Here is a 23,170-nt window from a genome sequence, read left to right as displayed (position 1 = left end):
GCATCGCCGAATTTTTAACCATTGAAAGAGAAAAATATTCGTTAAGAACGCAAAGATCAGATGCTATTAGAAGTTCATTCAGATTCGGATTCGTAATTCTCTCTTCTGTGAAATTTGAAGAGACTATATGTATATAAGTTTGACATCGTCGAATTTTTAACCATTGAACGAGAGGAAGTTGAGAATGCAAAAGTCAAGTACTATTAGTATACTACTTCATTTAGATTCATAATTTTTCCTTTCGTAAGATTTGAAGAAGATTGTTGATCATTTCGAAATTATTAACTATCTATTAAAATTTTTAACTATCGAGAACAAAAAGAATGTTTGTCGAGAATGCAGTCAATGATTGAATACTACCGGAAATTCACTTAGATTCGGCTGTTATGAAAACTAGAACAACTGGAAATATTTTTTCGTTGGTAATCAAAATGATAGGATAAATTCCACACATGTAACTACGCTTCGATAATCGAAGCTTTTAACCATCGGACGAAAAGTTCCTGTTTCTTCAGGAACGTAAATAGTCGAACGTTGCCACGAGCCTATTCGGTTCGCGTGTTGGGACCAGCTAGAAACGTTTGCTCGTTATTGGCCTTCGTAGTTTTCTTTTTCATGGGATTCGAACTGGCTAGAAGAGGGCTAGAACGGGCTGGTAAATGGAACGAGGCGTGTTGCAGGTCGCTGCTTATGCCTGGGAGGTTACCGGTTGCTGGAAATTAGCCGAGAATCGCGTGTTCGTTGCTAGGCTATTTCGCCGGGTGACGTGCAATTATCGTAGATCGCGGAAAGATTTTCAGTAGTCGCGAGAAAATATAATTGCACGGCTGCATACCGCGGCGATTCACGTGCATCCATTAACGTCGTGTAACCGTCGTGTAGGAGGAGGTGGTCATTACCGCGATAACATAAAATAATAATTAGGGATGCGGAGAACGGTGCCAGCGTTTTGTGTCAAGTCGTGGTTTATCGCCAGAAAAAGAGGTGTTCTCTTTGGCAGAATGTGACTTTAGTTGGGTAATACCAATCGGTAGTTTGAAATATATTTGTTTATAAAAGTTTGATATTTCGTATTTCATATGCTTGGATAGAAAAGAGATATTTTGATCGAGATATTATAGATTGATGAGAGATATATTATAGATTGATGAGAGATATATTATAGATTGAAAATCTAGAAATTATTAATACAAGTACCTATTAACTCAATCTATCGAAAAATTCATTTTTAACAGTTCAAACAGTTTCTGTTTGCACAAGTGGTGCAAAACGAAAATATACAAAATATACAAACAATAAAGAATAAATTTAAATAGTAGAAGAAATTTTCACGTAATTTTCGAATAATTTCAATTGTCAAATACAACTTAGATGGGATCATTATTAATTTGTACATGCGTTATTATATATTAAAATGATAATTATTTTTATTAAAAAAATAATTAAAATATTATATATTAAAATACATATATTATATTATATATATTATATATTAAAATACGTATATTATATTATATATATTATATATTAAAATACGTATATTATATTACATATATTTTATATTTAAATACGTATATTATATTATATATTAAAATACGTTATTATATATTAAATGCTATTTTAAAGAAGGAAACGAATGCTAATCTCGACGAAATGTGCAAAATTATGTTCCAAGATTAAAAGTAGGCACGAACGAAATCGCGGACGACTGATATATCGCTGAACGTCGTCATTAGCATTTGACTCGATGATATTTCTTATGATTAACATTACTAATGGACCGTTTAAAATGAGTTATTATCCAACCGGATCACCGGGGAGAGATACATAAAATTACAGCAAATCTTGTTGATCCGGCTATTTCAGAATCAAACAACTTCTTAGACTTTAACACTAATTATGTTGACAATTTTCAAGCACTTTTCTGACTCAGAGTTTGTACTATTGGCAATAGTTTAAAAAATTAGTAAAATCTCGTGTTTCTCGATTGAATTTTTATTTCAATTGATTTTTTGATAACGTATCAAATGTCAAAAGATTGACATTTGATACGTTATTAGCAACTACAATTTGGTCCGAAGATGTAACAAGTAACAAGTTAAAGTAACTTAATTTTATCTATTAACATCGTTATTGTTTGTCAATATAAAACGAATTATAATAAATATAGACAGGAGTAGGAATTAATTATTTTTGTCGCTGATACTAAACATATATACTCGAATACATACATACAGTTTATTTTCTAAGTAAACGATAGCACAAAATCAACAATAATAACAGTAATTGACAATTGTCAGAATATCGACAAAAGTGTCGATACTATCTTTATTTCCCGATGAAGAATTTTCTTACCAACTTTCAGATTTCTCTTTCACAATGTCAAACCACGTGACATTGCAAAGTTTAATATGCTGCATAATTTGAATTTAATTAATTAGCATCTAGATGCTGTAATAAATAATTAACGCGCCATAGTAAACAGTGTGTCGTTATCTTTCACAGTCGCTGCGAGACGAAAGAAGAATTTTCTCCCGTTTAAAACTTTAGAACGCTCGCCGGAGAAGCGAACGAGCGCACGCACGTATTTCACCTGCCATCTTTACGCGGCTCGGTCGCAGCGTGGACACGCGTGCCATTCGGAAGACGCGCAGCCGCGGCAAGACGACGAGACAGCCGGGCTGACAGGTAGGCAGATTTAAGGTTCTTCTTCTCCTCGGACGAGAAGCTCGTCTCGATCACGAGCCTCGCTAAAGCCTCTAAAGAGAAAGAGAGAGAGAGAGAGAGAGAGAGAGAGAGAGAGAGAGAGACGCTCGCCACGGGACGAAGCAGGCCAAAGAGGAGATACTGGTAATTAGGAGGTAATTAATCGCGTAATTAATGGACCGTTGCACGCATCGCGACACTCTACGCTTAGGTGTCGAGTGTCGATTTCGCTGGCGATTCCCATCGTGGAATCACGCTCGTGCACGCGGATATTTCGAAGAAAAAATGGTGAACATACGGGGGTGAAGGAGTCGTTCGTTGTTGAGGATCGAGTGTCTGATTTCCTAGCAGGGAGAATTGTCGTTTTCGATGCTTGTATCGAAGCACGTTCCCTTTGAAGCCTGAATTCCGCTTGTTGGAATTCAGCCACGATTTTTGCAGTGAGCGAGATCGAAACGCATTTTCAAAGCTGGAAATCTAAAATTCTGATCGATCGTTTTTCACATCGTTTTACACTGTTTTCATTCCACCATCGTCGCACTGAAATCCCCGTAATTAATAAAAACTACTGTCTCTCTGACAAAGCATACATCCAGAATTACCAGTCCAGTTTCTCGCAAGATGAAAAATCTGATCAAACACAAACTCTCGTAATTCGCTAATTTCTTTTTCTCTTCTCGATGAAGCGTCGGGTTTCACCCGAATGATAAGTCTCTCCGAAGATGATACATCGGACCGACGAAAACCTGTCGTTTCGATAGCAAGTGGAATAAGAGATCGGACAAGCGGAAAGAGAAAGACAGGGAAGGATATCAGCTAGCGACGACAGTCTCGTTCCCAGATACCGATCGAGCGGAAGATTTACGCGCGTATATCTTTCCCGGATCGTCGCGGCTGATCGATAGATCGTGACGGTGTTCTTGCGTCCTCCTCCGGCTGCGTGGGCCCGCTCGGTGCACAAACACGCGCGCCTCTTTTCCTAACTTATGTTTTATCGTGGCTGTTGGCTATCGGAATACGTAAACGACTGTACGTACACGCGTGTTTTATACGCGGGACCGGTGTTTTCCCGGCTTGCGTGCACGCTTGCTCGCCGATAACCGAAACGATACGCGAACGTGTGTTCATTTCGCCGGGCAAAGGATTTGTCTCGCGTTTTCGAAAGCGTTGGATTGTCCCTCGAATGGAGATTTGTTCCGTGCGTGTGCGCATACGGAATTTATTCTTCTGAGTTTCTGCTGTGAATTTGAAGATCTGTGGACGAATTTTTAGCGGATGTACATACGTGGAGGATATTGAAGTTTCTCTTTCAGTTTGCTTGGGAGAATTTCTGTAATTTTGAATAACTTGACTATGAGTATTTTCAAAAGCATAACATTTATAATGAAGAAATGGTATGTTTTCGAACATCAATAAGAACGAATAATTTTGAAATAATTTTAGAACAAAATTCTTCCGATAAATATAAATTATAAACGGAGAAATAGCACTTTGTGTTGTTTGAAGATAGTTTAAGAAATAACAATGAAATTCTACTAAATAGAAATTATAAATACGAATATTTCTTCTAGTATCTTTGTAAATTAAGCATCGGGTATTTTCATTAAAAAGAGAAATCATTACTTCTACGATTTATATTTTTAAATATTATTTTATTATTTTTATTATTTTAAATATTAAATTTATTTATAAATTTAAATTTGTAAGAACGAATAATTTTGAAATAATTATACAACAAAATTCTTCCGATAAATATAAATTATAACGGAGCAATAGCACAACTTCAAATAGCACTTTGAGTTGTTTGAACATAATTTAGGAAATAATAATAAAATTCTTCTACTAAATATAAATTATAATATAAATTATAAATACGAATATTTCTTCTAGTATCTTTGTAAATTAAGTATCGGGTATTTTCAATAAAAAAGAAAAATCACTACTTCTACGATTTATATTTTCAAATACTTGCAATATAAAAATTCTTACAACATTTATATCGTCCACCAATAAAATTAAAGCACAACGTTCAGAAGTGAAAATCACACTAAAATTAATAAATGCTCACAACATTTATATCGTCTACCAATAAAATTAAAGCACAACGTTTAGAAGTGAAAATCAGGCTAAAATTAATAAATGCTCACAACATTTATATCGTCTACCAATAAAATTAAAGCACAACGTTTAGAAGTGAAAATCAGACTAAAATTAATAAATTCTCACAACATTTATATCGTCTACCAATAAAATTAAAACACAACGTTTAGAAGTGAAAATCAGGCTAAAGTCCAAACACATTTCGAACTCAATTCGATTCAATTGCGAGAAGTACGCCGAATAAATCTAAACGGCACACTAGCATAACCTCGAACGAGAACGACACAGAATCACGCGCCATGGAGAATCGAATTACTCCTTCAGCGAGTGAAGAAGGAAGATTTTTCCCTACTTATCCCGAGCACGGTGCATTATCTGAGGCTTCATGCCCGTTTCTGTCCAGCCGTCTGCATTAGTATACCCTTTCGCCCCTCTCTGGTCTCGTTCCGCCTTCCTCCGTCATAAACAGACGTTGCGTTGCATTGTCGTAAATTTCTGCCTAACGAGGAGCCTGAAACGCTCGGCAACGACGATCCCGACAGTCTCCGCGAAACTAAACGCTGATTCGATGAACGACGATCTGCCTGCCTGTTCGTTTAACTATCTACGATCGCTAAAGAGAATGGTATCTACAAATGTCCCGTATGAAATCTAATGGAATCGTTTTTGGTTTATCGATAGTAATTGACGGGGTGAATTGTTAAGCTTGATTTATTAATGGGCTTGGGCTCTTTCCGATCGACATAAATTAGTTTAATTGCGTGGAATATCGGCACTGAAATACGGCTGGTGGCTAACGTTGCCAAGATAAGTTGCTGTCGAACTTATCTCTCTGAATCGTACGAATGCAAACGTAATTGCAAGAATTGTGAATCTTGAGCGAGCAATTTTTCATCGCGATACGACTGAAACTTTCATTCTTTGTGTCTTGGTATAGGCTTGAATTTCAGTAATATTTCATGAGAAAGTGAGTTGGACTTTTAGTAAGAAACTTTCTGTTTCGAAGTTAACCTCTTGCGATAACCTCTTGGAATAATGTCGAGAATTTTCTGTCCCAAAATTGCAATATTTTCTCAGTTTCAACTATATATTTAAGTAAAACAACAGATAATAAATTTATCACTTCTCGATAATCTCTATCCAGTGATGTCACACCGAGCAGTTCAAGGAAAAAGCGACAAATTATTGTATACTTGTTTGGTCACTCGTTACGGTCCGCAATCAGTTGCCAAGCGCAGGTGATTAAAGAAACACAGAACGATACACACGCCGAATATTAATTCAATATCGATTGAATGGAAATGTTTTCAAATGACATGGACAAGTTCTTCAATTAAACGGCAAGTCGCGCGTCGTCGCTCATCGAGATCGTTTCGCGAAAGAATGATCCGTCGAACGATCCGTCATAGACTGGCTCGCGTTATTAATTATCATTCTGCCGGTCGAGGCGGGCGAACGCTGGTGGCCGGATAATTACGGAGGAAAAAGCGGACCGATGAAGAAAAAGAGACCAAAGGAAGAGATACGACGATGGAACGCGGTTCGATTTTCGGTACGAGACAGCCGCTTAAATAATTTCCCGCTCCAGCATGTTGGCGCTGGAGGCCGAACACAACGTTCTCGTGGAGCAGCAGCTAATGATGATCGATGATGTTCTCACTAGAACATAGCCGCGCTCCGGCTAGACGAGAGGCGAACGAGAGCCTGAGAGCCTCCGCTGGAGAACACGACGCTGCTCGGAAGAAATGCTTTATTGAATTGTCGAAGACAAGCCCCGATGCCAGACATCTGGCTGGCTCGAGCCGACAGAAGACGTATGTGTGTCGTCAGCGCGGTAAAACCATCGATCCGTGATTTCTTCGGGTTCCTTCCTTTTGTTGTCCGGCTGATTAATCGAAGACGTATTTAAATGAAAGACGTTCAAGCGGTGCCGCTTGACTCTCCCTTCGGTTCTTCCCCCTCCCCCTCCCCCCTCCCATTTTTCTTCTCCTCTTCTGTCCACCTTCATGTTGTTTCTGCGGATTTCGCTAACGATGTTTTAATAGGCTCGGAATGCACCGATCGACTCTTCTCTGTCTCTCTGTCTCTCTGTCTGTCTCTCTCTCTCTCTCTCTCTCTCTCTCTCTCAATCGTCTCCTCGATCGAAAAACCGGAAGAAATCGCGGTCGTAAATTGATCTTCGTGAATGGAACGTTTTCCTTTAACAGCGGACTCGCGAGGTTGAAAGTTTGAAAGACGAGGCTGGCTGCGACTCGCTGACGTTAAATGAGCGCCCGGAGAGAAAGACTGCCAAGGTTTTCCTTAAACTGGTTGCCATAACTCCGTGGGTAAGAAGCTCGTTGCACGTCGGAAGATACGGTGTCTATTAAGAGGTTTGTTAGCTTTTTCTCTCCCGGCAAAGAATCGTTATTGACGTCGGTGTTTTTTCGTGCTTGTAAGGTTCGCCAGGGTTTCACAGGGTGGTCTTTCAGAGTAGAATAGAGCGTATGGTCGTAAGTCGATCAAGATTTGTAATTATGTCTTTCGAATTGTAGAGATTGTGTGTCTCGAGGAATCTCTCATTTTTTGCTTTAATATTTTATGGAAAATTAAATTTTAATTGTTGTAAAAATTGCGCGTACACAATGGTAATATTTCCATCATTTTTACACTGGTTGTTATTTCTACGTTTTTTTAACTGATGGTTATCATTTTTTTTTTCTTTTTAGTAGTTTTCTTTTAAGCAATAGACGTATCGAATGTATCGAAACAAAAGTAATACGAACTGAATGAATTCGATTCTTTGGAACGATCGTAAATACAAAATGATATTTATATCCATAAGGCACGTATCATTCGAACAATTTTCAATTATCCAGAATAATAAATTCCCCCGAAAAAAAAGTCCATAGTAACATCATTCTGAATCCAAAGGATCACCAATACCATCGTAAAGCGTCTGATTAATCGATCCTTAGATCCCGCGAGATATTCACGATACGATCGGGCCTCTCTACACGGAACGAAGTGGCGATATTCGTGGCGCAACTAAATAAACAACACCTGTGTACATAACGAAGTTTACTCCTATTACCGGCTGGATGCATTTTAATATACACCGCACGGCCGGATACAGTGAACTTCCGCGGTGCCGATATTCCGAGATATTCTTCGATAGTCGCTTTCTTTCTCGCTCTCTTTCTGCATACCGGTTCTCTGAAATTAATTGCAACAGTTCCGTGCTGTTTGCGCGCCGCGTAGATTAGCATGTACCTTCTGTGTATCGATTTCAAGTGCAGGGCGTGCAAGAAGGCAGCCATTAATTCTGCCGCGATAACACGGCGGGTTAACTTTTAAATTGCCGGTTCGCAGGTATGAACGGCTCGCCTGAGTGAATCACAATCCCCGCGATTAAAATCGAGGCGCGAGCCGTTTAGAACGGGCATTTGTGTCAATCCGACTTGGATTGCCGACTTCCTTCGAATCGCTACTTGGAACGGAACGGAACGGATAACGCCGTTCCGCTGCGAATTTTCGATCGTGCAGCGTCCATCGAGTGATGCTTTTCCGGCGAATGTCTCGGAAACTTGAAAATTCGGAAGGCACGAATTTTTTTTTTTTTTTTTGTAAAAGGTGGAAGCGAGTTGACTTGAAAGTTAAAGGTACTTTAATCGTCGATCGGTATTCCGATTAAAATTCATCCCTTATGTTAAATGCGCGTTTTACACTTTCCCATCAATGAACGTCTTCTACTGTGTTTTGTGGAAAATTTAGATTTGACTATCATTTTTATCTTACAGTTTAACTGTATGGCACGAATGAAAACGCATCGAAAGATCATATCGATTGTATCAAATATTGTTACCTATATTTTATCATTCGCCAATCTTGTTGTTCGTTCGATAAATCATCAAGTCTAGACTCTTTTAATTCGACGATCAGAATTTGAACGAATAACTTTTGATACCAATTTTTGAAAACTGATAGTCCAAATATCACAGTGTTGATATAGAATTCTTCTTATATTGAAGAATATGTACGTTTCAGGTAGCCAACGAATTCGAACATTTTTACTTATATTTTATCTTTCACCAATTTTATTATTAATTCGATAAATCATCAACAAAGGGATTTCTTAAATTAACAGAAGTTTATACTCTTTTAATTCGACGATTAATTTTTAACACCAATTGTAAATGTTTGATCACAATCTTCTTCAGAACTTGTAGTCCAAATTTCACAGTTTTGATACATTTTTGATATAGAAGAATATGCACGTTTGAAGGTAGCCAATTTTACTACAATTTCTGTGATAATCTCAGCTGTTATTGGGATTCGTTTGGGGCTTTTTGTTCGACACAGGGTAGCCATGCTTCGCCTCACCTAGGTGTGACGGCCTACCTTCGCTTCTCGGAGGCTCGTGAAAAAAAGAAAAAGAGAGGAAAAAAAAAGACGACAAGGGCAAATCCCCACGGAGAAAAGAACTCCATAATCGCTCCATAAGTTTTCACCCGGCGACAGCGGTTTAAGGTCTGCGCCTTCTTCCACTGACTCACCTCGATTATGCCCACCGATTCTGCTGCCCGCCAATTTCGCGTATCTGCAACAAGAACAAAACAAACGTCAACGACTGCTGACTACTGTCTCCAGTGCAAGGATAACGCGCCATTCGCGATTATGTGCCCGATATAACTTGCAATTAACGCTGATCATTGATATTTGACCACGCGACGAAGTTTCAAGGAATCGTGCGGTATTTTTATTTCATTGTTGGTTTCGGCGCGTTGGATTTTTTTCCTGGATTAATTTCGGATTTTTCGGTGATGGGTTCAATTATTTTAATTAATACTCAGTGATTTCAATGGAGAGATCATTGTTGAGTTAATTTTATTTCATTCAGTCTTTAGATATTTATGTACATTTTATTACTTCGTTCGTTCTCCTCTCATTTCCACAAAATTGATCATTTATAGTGAAACGATCTTTTATCGATTTCCTGATCCAGCTAATCGTACTCAACGAAAGAAAAAACACAGAGAAAAAGCGAATTCTTCGAAACAACGAATTATCAGTAACTCGTCTATTAAGCGAAGTAGAAAAGTCACGCACGAGCCAGACGATTTACCATCTGATTGGTGAACCACTAAAATCCACCAGCATCCCACAAATCAACCAACGAACAAAACTATCGTAATTTCACGTGCCACTCGACCGGCAGATAATCAACTTTCTCCGAGTGGCCGTACGTGCATGTAAATACATCGTTAAACCCATTACGCTTTACGAGACGAAACAGCGAACATCGTGCAACGCGAGTCGCTCGAGTCGCCGCCATCTCGTAAAAGAGTTGAAGAGACCAACCAAGCATCCGAGACAATTTACTCGGAGAATCGAGCCAGCTCGATCTCGTTCGATCGGCGGCAAAATCCCAGTGACCGCAGCGTCCGATCCGAGAATCGTTCCCTCTCTCGGGGAACACGTAACACGCAGCTGCAAACACGTATCGCGCGCGCAAGTGTTGCATGTGTGGGAGCATAAACTCGTAACAATCATACGTGGACGCCCACGCTCGTGGCCGCTAGAGCAACCGATGTCCATAACGCGTTCTCTGCCTGTGTCCAGCCTCGGCTCGGCCATCTCCTCGGCATGTGCCAGCACATGCGCTCTTTTCTTCCGTCCGCCTTCCTCTCGCCGCGTATTTTATTACACTCGCTGGAACACCTATGTATCGGCGATTTTAATCGGCCGGCCGGCCGGCTCGCGGTATTACAATCAAGAAACCAACGACGCAGATACGGCTTGCCACGGTAGGTGTATGAATAAATTTTACGCTGTTCCCTTTATTAACTCCCGATGCGAGCGTGGCCATCCGCGCCGGGCAGCCTAAGCGAGTTAATGCTGATAGATTCTTTTCGATTTAGACGAAACTGTTTTCGATGTCCCTCTCGCGGCGTTTTTTTTTTTCCTTTTTTTTTCTTTTAATTTATGGGAAGTATAAATAATAAGCCGAATCAGGATTGTTCAAAGTTATCGATGCTTTTTGGTTTTTTTTATTTAGACACACTGTTTTCGTGTCTTTTTTTTTTTTTTTGTTCAGTTTCATTTAAGTTGTTAGTAGATTAGAAAAGTGGCTGAGTTTTTCTTTTCTGCGTGCAAATGAAAGGATTTTTCATTTTATTGGACAATATTTATTTGTTCATTTTTTTTTTTTTTTTTGCCATTTTTCAGTCAACTTTAAAGACTTTATATTTCTCGAGAAAGGACAGTCCCTTAAATTTGGCAAACGAATTCTATAGGGTTTCAAGATTTCTTCACTACACGCAGTAAGATAATTTTGCATGAGCTTGTACAGTGTTTTATTCCTTCTCAAGAATAGTAGATTAAAATACGACGAAAATGTCCCTTTTTGAAATCAATGTTAAGTAAACAATTTTTATTGTTAACGAAATCGTACATTTTTCTTTTTCTAGAACAAGCTAAAAACTATCGGACTAAGAGTTATCGGACTGCACAATAAATTTGCAATTTAAAATGAAATTAATTACATTTCAATGAAGTTAATTACATTTGTCTATGTGTGTGTCTGTCTATTAAAAAGGAAGACAATTGCTTGTCTTAACCCAATAATTTATGTTTGAAAATGATTGGATATTGCAAAAATATCAGGACTATTCAAAGTTGTTGATGCTTTTTAGTTTTTTTTTTTTTAAGTGAAAGATGAACAAATTTTAAAATAGGAAGTTTTATTTTATTATTATTGTAAAATAGGAGGTTTTATTTTATTATTGTTGTAGTGTATCATTGCTCAAAAATTTTTTAATTTATCTTTCCTGATCTTTCAAGTTCGTACCATATTTCGGGGATACTTCAATGTTCTCCACGTTTTCGGTAAAGTTGGAACACGAACGAATTCCAAAAGAAAGTTCTTTAAAATTCCAAAACAGGAAGTAGGAAAATTATTAAAGGATATCACAATCTATCGTTCGATAATATTTCATTCTCTCTAAACGAAAATAATTATCAAAATACACCACAATTTATTACTCAGTGATATTTTGATTTCTCAATTTTGATTTCGATGTCGAAGCTTTCTGATAGAAACCCGAATGAACCATCCATCGAAGTATAAAAAGCCCTTACTACCTACAACTCGTCTCGTTATACTTTAAAACAGTTCAAGCCACGTCGTTCAAAAAGTTCAAAAGACTTGATCTCCTCACTCAACGACCTTGTTCAACGGTAGTCGTTTCGCGTGCATGAAATCGAACGGGATGGAATCGATCACGAGCGAGTGGAAGGGTTCAACAGAGGTCAACCATTCGTCGAGAATGTTGCGTCGTTCCCCGATTTTCCTGTCACGGTCGTTTCGAACGAAATCGCGTTTAAAATTTGTCTCGTCGGGATATTTACGATCGAGTGACTCGTCGCGAGTCGAATTGGATTAGAATATTCAAATTGCGTTCGCAAATACGCGAGCAAAGCGATTTCTGCGTTTTTTCGTGTCTCGGTGTGCAGCTTTTTCAACTGGCGCGATCGTAGATTCTCCTCGTCGATGATGAGCGGTATTGCTCATTCGAGCGAGAAATCGCTCGAGTTTCGAGCGCGGACCGGCCTTATGGCTTTATGATATCAGCATGCGGGACGATGAAACTTGCGAGGCCGAGAAAATCCGCTCTGTTGGAACGTGCTCGCGACACACACGCCATCGGAGGGTGACTTCAACGCGCTCGAAGAGAGATGCGTAATTCACCTCGAACAGAGCAATTGAAACTCTGATTCATCTTCGTGGCGATTGCCAGAGATTAATCGAACCAGAGAGCTTTGGACGTTTTTTAACGAAGCATGTGGAAATAGTGTCGAATTTATTTTAAAAAATAGACATTTACAGTAAACGTGTAAAGCGAGGATACAATTTATATTATAACTGAAGTACCAGTATTTCGTGTAATTTAATTAAAAATGTTTAATATTATCATTAAAATATTCCTATTCTGTATTATTACTTGATTATAATCCACGACTAATATTGTTAATTTTGTCGAACTACTTACTGATTGACTTCTTGAAGGTAATAATTTATTAATGTAGTTCCAGTGGATTCAAAAATATACATAATACAAATAATAATGTACATTATATATTCATTACAATTATATAATATACATTAATGTACATTAAAATATTTTAATACAATTATATAATATACATTAATGTACATTAAAATACATTAATATAATTATATAATAAACATTAATGTACATTAAAATACTTTAATACAATTATACAATATACATTAATGTACATTAAAATATATTAATACAATTATATAATATACATTAATATACATTAAAACAAAAAAATATGTTAACGTCTCTCGGCAATTTAATTCGTTCAATTTATTCAAACTCAAATATTTATTATCAATTGTTGTACAGTATCAACAGTATTATGCCTCAGTGAAGAATTTTTCGATCAAAAGGAAAATTAATGGCAATTGGACGTCGAAGCGAAAGAACTATAAATCGACGATTCATTCTTTGCAAGGAAAACTCTACAGCTAGCAATTTGATCGGGTGAACGTGGAACAGGCACGAGCTAATATTTCATACCGTGCAATTCCCCCAATGTTCTATCTCTCTTCCCTGGAAAACACACAGAGTATTTCGAATTACTCCGGCAGGAACCATTAACTCACTTCCCCTTTCTCTCGACTGTGTCTCAATCGCCGTGTTGTGTGTCTGCGAGCGAAAACGCCGCGGATTAAACCGAGGCCGGGCATAATTGAGACATCGATGTGTCCGCGTAGTCCGTAAATTTTCGCGGTTCCGTTGACCAATGCATTATGCATAACGCCCGGATTCGATTGGCCGTATTCGCGCACAGAGAAAGTGCCGGCGTCCGCCTTGTTACTTATTCAGCACGTGTAAAGTAGTAAATTAGACGTAACACTTGTTTCGAATTATCCGGCTTGTAACACGCCTTCTGCAGCATAGCGATCGAAGGAACGATCGTTCTGTCGTTTTTTTTGTTTCTAGTCCGGAATTCGAATTCGATCGCAGGAGGAAACGGATCCAGGAACGGGAAAAGACAAGGGAAGTAAAATGTCGACGCGTTCATCGGTACCGTGTCGAGAAATTTGCGTTGAAAAATCGCACGGTACAGAAGGTTTTATTCTGGACGATTCGTGTCGGACGTGACAATTGAACTCCACTCGGTTCACTTTCGAAAAAAGAGAAAAATAGTTTGCCCGCGATACGCTGTTCGAAAAAACTTTTTCACCTGGGAATTTTAACGTTGGTTCGTTGTTGTTCGTTGTTGGATTGGATTAACACAGAATTGATGAAGAATCAAACTTGTGTACAAGAGGATTTCGTAAGAACGGCGTTCGTAAGAAAATTTCAATTTCTCAAGATTAGATAAGAAATTTTTAAAAGAATCAAATTCAGTGCGAAATTTACTGACAATGATAAATCTAATTACGTTTGAGAATTACGTAGTAAGATTAGAATTTGAAAGTCTGTTAAATTTACTGATAATAATAATCTTTTTATTTGATTATGTTTGAGAATCGTTGTAAGATCGAAATTTCGAATTGTTCAATTTTAGATCAAGCTGTTCTAAAATTTTTATTCCTTAAACCAGACTCTCTGCTTCTTGAAAGTAAAAGGAACGACTTCGAGGCTCTCCGACCTATGGTTTCGTCTTCGATCGTGTTCTATCATTATAAAACTAGACATTTTTCGAATTTATTTGGCCGTTATTTTTATATCAGTATCCTTCTGTCAATTGAATCAAGTTTATTTCTCGAGAAGTGAAAGGAACGAACTGTTAGGATACTTCGAGCTGCTCGATCATAAAAGAAAGAATCTCGCTTTCTTACTTTGCTAGCACTTTTTGTCACAATCGTTCTAAAGATTTCTGTTTCACTTATTTTGTTCATTCTTTCGCAACTAACATCGATAATTACTTCCTTTAAAGATTTCGCGTGGTAAATGAACAGGTGTTATAAATAATTACTGGTTTTACGACTAATAATATACACATATTAAAATTGCACGCTGGCATAAACTTTACATAAGTATTTCATACATTTGTGTTAATAACTTCTATCCTCTTAGTTCCAGTTTTTTCTCAATAGAAATTGAGGCGCAAAAACTTATCAATTTCAATTGATCAATTTATAATTCCAAAAGTATTAATTTTATGATTTTATTCTTAAACGTACAAGTATATACTTTATTTAGGAAAAAAGTGTGATTTTAATGCTATTTATCAGAGAGCTAAAGAATTATTTTCCCAATGTATGCACGTGTCCAGTATCTTTGTATCCATTACAGAACAAAAAGGAAGAGAAATTAAGTTATTTCTTTCACACATGAATTCACAAACTCAGCAAAATTGTTGATCTCTCACGTTTCACGTTCACGATTAATTAAAGAAATTTCAGATGAAAACGTCTATTTATATTTATAATCATGGATTTGTAAATTGCATCCTTCGCATGGCAACAAAAATCGACTTGAAAGAAAAAAAAAAAAAAGAACGATCGTCGAAAGTAAAACCCCGCGAGCGCACGAGAAAAACACACAACGGGCGAGAGAATATCTTTCGACTCGCCAAGTCATTCATATCGCGCAAACAACATACGAATCCATCACGTAACGGCAGAATGAGCAAAGACAGGCCACCATTATCCTTAGGATAGCGTAAATTAAAGCCAGCGTCAGCATCAGCACCTTCGGCACCGACATCCTGTCCCGGTTTTCTCAGCCGACACCAGCCGGCTCGCCGGTTCACAAGGAAGTCCCGGAGGGGACCACACCGAGACGCGGAAACAATAAATGCAGGTATATTTATTAACCTATGCAAGCTCTCGAGCCCCGTGGAATTTTTAATGGGCGGCTCGCTAGGCGTATCGCGATCCCTTCGCTTTCCTTTTCCATCCAGATAGATGTTTATCGGCAGTCGGATTGGATTACCGCCTGTAAAGCGTTGTCTGGATCAGGATGAGAGCAAGGTGGAACGATGTTGCAACAATTGGAGCAAAATGAAGGATCGTTGCATCGCGGGGAAATGTGCTCTGAGCTCGCGAAAGAATGAGAGAGAGAGAGAGAGAGAATGGATAATAAGCTGTACTTATTATCCTTGTCTCCACTGATTTGTAGGAGGAGATCGTGAGTGTTTCTGGAATTTGCGACTTTTTTTTCTTTCCAGCTAGTTCGCTGGTTTGAGAACCGAGGAATTCTAAATTTTTGGAGTTTGCAAAATTCTACAATCTACTGTTTGATTGTTAGCCTCTCAATAATAGGCGATGCTGAAATAATGATCAAACGATACTGAAATAATTCTAAAACAGTGCTATTAGTACGGATAATCCTCTGAACAATTTTCCATACGCGACTAAATAAGCAACAGTGTATTCTTGTCGCTCATAGATAAATCGTGTCACGACAGTCCACTATTGGAAAATAGAAAGTTAAACGAAATCAAAGTAAAAACGAAACCAAAGAAGTTTGTTATCTGAGGCCTCTGGATTTTGCAAAATTCCACAAAATGTTAAATCTTTCGCGATACAAAGGAAAGAGCAGAAAAATTCTAAAAAAAGAAATTAACAAGTCCTCATCCCCTGGGTTTGTTGGAACCCTAGTTAAAAACCAACCCAGCTGAGAGACAAAGCGCAGAGAAAAAGAACATGCCGTAGAAAAAAAAGAAAAATAAAAACGCGAGAGGAAGGGAAGGAATAACGGATAAAACGCGCAGGAACAGGAATAACAACGAAGCGAGGCTCGGTCAGATCTGGGGATCGATCGATCTACGAGGCCTTCTAACGAGAAGAAACGTAAGTCAACGACGGAGCGCAGCATGCATATTGCACCGCGCGCGCCTTAGTTAGACTTTATGGGAACACTGGCCGGAAGAAAATCCCCGGTTCGGGCTCGGCCAGGTTTTTCATGCGTCGGTGAAACGAGAGGAGAAGCGAGAGGAGAGGCCAGCCAGCGGTGGTAATAGAAACGATCGGCACCGTAAATTCCTCGCTCGAGGAAGGAGGAGAGGGAGATGAGGGATGATTGACCGAGCGACGGTATTCCCGAGCGGTGCAATCACGGCCTGCACGGCCCCTCAGAACCGGGAGGCTACCGTTCAACGGGGGAATTTTTCAACGCGTCGATCGTGTACGATTGTTCCTGTTGCTGCCTTGCTTGCTTCGCGGAATATGGAATGAGAGATTGCCGCTCGAATCGCTGGCCTCGAATCGCGATCGTCTGGTCGTGTTTGACGAGTCTTGTGGCTCGCGATTGTTATGGAAGCGCCGGGCGGAAAGCTCGGGACAGAAAGAATATTACCCCGAGAGTAATTAAAACGCGAGTGCAACTTGTGAAATTTCGTTTCACGATGAGATTGAACGAGGGCGGGATGTGATTGTTCCGCACGCGCAGAAATGCTTGGCAAAAATGCTTTCGATCTGATGGGAATTTTTTTAAATACCACGTGTAATTGTATTTACTCGATATAAAATTGGCAACATTTCGATTCGAATAGTTTCGAATTTTCGGGTTTGATTGGAAAGAATTTGCCGAGGATGGACGAATCGATAAATTTTATTCGATATCAAGGTTTAATTCAAAAATAATTAACTTCGTTTCGATTATTTTTCACATTGAAATCTCGTTTCGATTTTCTTCCAATTGCAAGACTCACTCCTTGATGCAATTAAAATAATCAACCATTCCGTTCGAAATGAACGTATGTCACGATCAGAAGCCAATCCCCGCAACAATTGGAATTACGACTCGAGCAACAACGGCATCGAGATGCAAATAAAACTCAAATTAAAAGTTAGATTCAATCCCGGAGCACTTCGAGCCGAATTAATCGATTCGCAGAATCGCGCGTGTACGCGTCAGCGAAACTCTCCCGTGTGCGCCGTCTCTCGTGTCTCGTTTCGATTCCAAGCCTGATCGTCCAGAGGGCAATTAATACCTGAATCACGTGACGCGTCAATTAAATTTGGCGGCCGCGACAACTGGTTGGAATCGGTGGAACCGGTCGGCCACTCGGTCTTTTCACCGGGCATTCCACCCTGAATTGAGTCGGCGACGCGAACGATCTCAGTCTCACCGAACAATCTCAACCGACGAGTCACCGATGGGTCTGAAGAAACGACGTGGCTCGCGCAAATATTGGGCGGCGGGCGTCCGCTCGCGTATTTGGCGCGCGATGCTCGCGTAAAAACGGCGGAAGCGGTCCGGTTTCGCGATTGAAGAAGGCAGCACGCGGCGGAGAAAGGACTTTCGGGCCACGGCAGCCAGGTGTCACATGCCATTGGTCGATCTGCCTGGCCCGAAATCCATTTTAGTCGGCCGTCAGCTTCTCCGATTCTGCGATTATTGACCGAAATAAATTAAGTCGCTTCTCTCTCTCTCTCTCTCTCTCTCTGCGTCTTGCCCTCCTCGACGACTCGAAATCGCGAAACGCCACACCGTGTAATTACCAATTTAAGTCTTCTCCCCCTTCCCACTTCCTTCTCCTCTTCCCCCTGCTGTCGTGGGAATCACGAGTCAAACGTACATACATACGCATGTGGGTATCACTCTTTTTCGAATTATATACATTATATTATCAAAGTGTTTCGTACGTGACGTTTCGAAGGTGAAGCAGAGTGTATAGGTTCCTTTTATGGAAAAGCGAGCCTGCTTTTTGGAGCATATTCCAGTGGAGGCAAGCTCGTGAGAATGCTTCAGTTGGACGGAGAATGAAAACGTTATTTATGAATAGTTTGAGAATTGAATGTGTCTCTGGCATAAAAAGAAATTTCTTCTATATTATTTGAAATTCTGAATTAATATTAATATTGAATGTAATTGATATTGATATTAATTAATATTGAATTCTCAGTTATTTGAAATTATCTGTAATTTTCTGGTTTTTGGAGCATATTCGCGTGGCGGCAAGCTCGTGAGAATGCTTCAGTTGGACGGAGAATGAAAACGTTATTTATGAATAGTTTGAGAATTGAATGTGTCTCTGGCATAAAAAGAAATTTCTTCTATATTATTTGAAATTCTGAATTAATATTAACATTGAATGTAATTGATATTGATATTAATTAATATCGATCAATATTGAATTCTCAGTTATTTGAAATTATCTGTAATTTTCAATTCTTGTAACAAGTGTGTTAGCGAGATGTAGAGTTTCGAAGTAGCTTCTAAATTTCTAAACGCAGAGTTTTTCTAACGTAGAAAAATTTGTATGTTTCAGGTATGTTCCAACTTATACTCCTTGTAAAACAACTTTCCGTCGAGCACAGTCCTGCGTGAGGTAATCAGCTTCTCATTTTGACGATCTCTTGTCTTCTCATTTTATGCAAATTCGCGTAATTTAGCAATATAGCAATATTTTTTTTAATCACATTTGTCCACAGTAGACTCACTTTTCGACGAAATAATCTGTTGAAATAAAAATGTGAAATATATTTAAACGTTCGATAAAGTTCACTGAAAATGAAGAAAACTTCTATTTTCTACGAAAACGAGTAAATTTCGACGTTGTTTGCCAATGAAGCCGTCGAAAAATCGTGACGTCGCATCAATTTTGCCACGTATGTTTCGTTCGGTTACGCAATTGATCTTATTCCATAGTTCGAAAGTGAAAACTGACAATCCGAGGTGGTTTAGTTGATGTATTACGTAAAGAAGTATCAAGTGGAAATTCAATATTCCTGTTCTGGTCAGCATTCTTGCTAAGAACAAGTGAAGTAGAAACCCGAAGTTGTCACGAAGTTATCAGCATCCACTTCATTAGATTTGAATACTGGTTATCTAGGAGGTCTATCTTAAAACTTATGAGTGGCAGAACTTGCAAAGTGGATTCTGAAAGTCTAGAGACATAGGAGATCAAACGTAGGAATGTGAATTAAGTTAATTAGCAGAATTTGAGGAGGGAGGGAATTACGTTCGAATCGTTTAAGGCTATTTTAGAATAAAATATTTATTGATTAATGTCATTAACCTATACTAGCGATCAAAGTAGTTGTTACAACTAGATTACGAATTTTTATATATTTGTTGGAAATTTTAAAATAGAGAATCACACAGTATATATTCAATATATTTTCTATAATATTTAGTACGTGAAACAATTTTTTATCGAGGTTCCATAGTTTTAAATAATTTTCAAAAGTACACTCAAATTTGATTAAAATTCCGCAGTCCAATTACAAGTTATAAAATCTGAAATTCTAAAATTACAAGTTCAAAATCTACAATTCTTTAGATTTAGAATACTAAAAAAAAAAATTCTAAGAAATCTAAAATTCCTAATTCAAATGCTGTCGAAACGAAATAGAAAAATCATTTTCCATATTGTCCCACCTAATTTGCTTTTAAAAGAATCACGTGTAAGAAACTCTAACGCCTACATCAGCACATAAAAGCAGAGCTCAAAAGAAGCTAAAGGAGCTCTTTCATTCGCGTTAGCAAAACCTAGACACGACAAACAGCAAAGGGATAAGTTTTATGGTGGTCGACACCCGGTTCGAAGTTGGCGGCACCACATTTTGCTTTGTGTTTTTCACCGCCTGACAGCGAATCCATCTGGCGAACGCCGCACGAACGTTGAACGTGCTTTTCTCGACGTATTTTCCAATTTAGGCCGACATGCAAATTCGCCCGTGGCGTTTTGCTAAGTCACGCGAGGACGTATACCGTACGCGACGTTCCGGGCGTGTTCGAGATAGGATCGCGTCTGTTATCTGGCCATCGCCATTACACGCTTTTTACGGCGTCCATTTTGTGACACCTTCATGAGACGTCTTCATTTTGATCTCGCCCAAGGGAAGAAATTCTCTTAGAATGAAACTGCTGAAATTGCTGATCGATCATTGGATTAACAATTTTTTTGTAAAATTTATATTTCGTGGAGTTGAATGTGGATAAGTTTTGATTTATGAAATTAAGGGTAGCTTCGTGGTTCAAGAAAGTAGTTCAACGCAACGATGTAATTAATATTGGTTTTGCAGCCGTTGAAACCGTATGTGAAATTTGTTCGTTTAATAGTACGTAGCACGTGTGTAATAGAATTCAAAATGTTAAAAAATGATTCGAAATGGAAACGAAACTTTTTACTAAATACTTAGTACTAAACTAGTACTAAATTAGTTGAAAACAATTCAAGCTTTTATATATATATATATATTTTTTTTTTTACGTGAATTTGAAAACAAGAAAGGACGATGTACAAATTAATAATGTGACACGTTATAAGTTTTACATCAACGAGGAATTTTTCATTCTTAAAAACTCTTCGAAATTTTATTATTATCCAACTATTCCACTCACGTACATTAATTCGACGATTTTTAGAACCGTTTAGATTCATAATTGTTGTTATTCGCAAGAGAAGGTGTCTTTTAAATTCCTATCTCCAGCGCCTCTGGACACGTGTCCATCGAGGTGTGTCCAGTTTTATTGTCGCAGAAAGTGCGTAGGCTCGACCGCGCGCCGCTCGTTTCTCTATCCAATAACTCTTCGAGGTTGTTCTCAGGTCACCCTGTAGATGCCAGATAGCACAGATAAAGCGAGTGAAACATAGAATACCGTCGCCTCTTGTACACCTGTAGATTGAACGGATAAACGCGTTTAGAAACAGCCAGGTTTACCGAAAATCAGATCACCACGTGGCGACGCCTTCTCCTGCCATTGTTGAAAGAGTTTTGAAATTAATTCTTGAAATTGGTTTTTCTTCTAGATCACTCTCCTTTAAATCGTTGATAATTCAATTGGTATCACTTTGGTATCGATTTAGTTGTTTTTTTTCTTTTTTTCAATGTGTCTTTCGAATATACTTTTGAATTTTCATTTCGAATATATTTTTAAATTGAAAAACATTGACTCTGGTTTACGGATTAAAAATTGGAAATTGGAATTTTCTGACGGATTCTAAAAATCATTTATCGACCAACGGAATATTGTTATCATTGTTGAATTGGTGAATTATTAAAATTGACTCATGAAATTGGTTTCCTTGAAATCACTCTGTTGATAATTTAACTCGAACTACGTTAGTTGCTTTTCTCCAAAGTTGATTTACATGTAGATTGCCTTTAATATCCAATCTCGTAATTTATTTTAGAGAGTTACTACTATTAACAATTCGAGACTCGTTCCCGGTGATGAGAGTGAACAACTTACTCTTATCTAGCCAAGGGAATGCCACTACGTTTCTTTTTTTCTTCGATACATTTCGCAAACTGCATACTAAACCAAGTAGCCAGTATCGAACGTATCAGAATCATCGGTTGCGTTGTGTTATAAAATAAATATAAACGCGATATTAACATTATAACGACTTGCTATCTTCGATAGTTGGTTTCCAAGTGAGCAAGTTTTACTAACAATTTATTGCTTGTTAACTGCCTATTTTCTAATTAAGATTCTGCAGAGCTATTCTAAAGAAATGAGATTCTGTAATGCTATTCTAGAAAAATATGCAAATACAAACTTATTGTGATTTATTTTTAAGCAATAATGTAATAACGTCATCGCTTATCAACACTGAGAATCACATGAGTACACTACAGTAATAACGTCACCGCACCGGCCCCTATAGTATATACTGTTTCCTAATTAAAAATCATCACAAAGACTCAATTAACAAACAATCTACCTGGCATTCGCTCAACTTTTTGTGTACGAGTGTATGTTTCTTCTGATTCTGAATCTTGACAGCTCGTGGATATCACGAAACGAGATTACACGTTAAAGACTTAGATGTCAGAGAGACAAAGAAGAATACATTTTAAAATTCTATTAACAGTAATTGAACACGGTTTATTAGAACATATTTAATGCGATTTAATTTTCACTACTTTTCGGAGCAATGATCAACCGATGCACGTCTCGGAACTTGTTCTCGTACTGGGTTCTCGAACTTGAAGAACAAAGTTGGAAAAAATTAACTCCTTTACTATCAACGATATATATTTCGGTTTTTTTTTTGTTTATAAAATTCACAAAAACGTAACCTAGCGATATATTTTTCGAATATAACACGTGCTTCGAGACAGGAAAAAGACGTTAACAGACGGTCGATCGTGCGAACGTCTTTATCGACGTGGGGTATCTGTGGGGCCTGTTGGCGGCAAAAAATCCGAGACTGCTAGCTGACAAATTAAAACAGTGTGGCGCCCCGCTGCCGATGCCTGCGTCCCGCTGCGCTCTCCCTTTCTTTCCTCCTCGGTGTCTTTCCGTCGTGCGCTTCCTCGCGCGGTTTTTTTCGCGGACCGGGGCCGCGCGCGCGCCAGAAAGAGGACGGGACGTACAATGGGACCCAGTGACAGGCCCATGAATCAATGGCCGGCACGACGCTGGAGCAGCGCCGTGAA

The 23,170-nt window shown here is 38.5% G+C and overlaps 2 protein-coding genes across 4 annotated transcripts in view; one reads left to right on the top strand and one right to left on the bottom strand.

Moving 5' to 3' along the window:
• LOC122536230 (cell division cycle 20.4, cofactor of APC complex-like) overlaps positions 1-23,170 on the top strand; it is a 318,886-nt gene that overhangs the window by 90,751 nt on the left and 204,965 nt on the right. The gene's annotated exons all lie outside the window — the stretch shown is intronic.
• LOC122536232 overlaps positions 8,919-23,170 on the bottom strand; it is a 111,451-nt gene continuing 97,199 nt past the window's right edge. The window contains exon 3 of the mRNA XM_043668425.1: positions 8,919-9,385. Coding sequence (XP_043524360.1) covers positions 9,183-9,385 — 203 coding nt within the window. The 3' untranslated portion in view covers positions 8,919-9,182. The remainder of the gene's footprint in view (positions 9,386-23,170) is intronic.

Source organism: Frieseomelitta varia, unplaced genomic scaffold (genome assembly GCF_011392965.1).
Source record: "Frieseomelitta varia isolate USP_RPSP 00005682 unplaced genomic scaffold, Fvar_1.2 scaffold_816, whole genome shotgun sequence".
NCBI lineage: Eukaryota > Metazoa > Arthropoda > Insecta > Hymenoptera > Apidae > Frieseomelitta > Frieseomelitta varia.
Note: the sequence above shows the minus strand (reverse complement) of the source record. Positions and strands in the feature narration are given on the sequence as shown.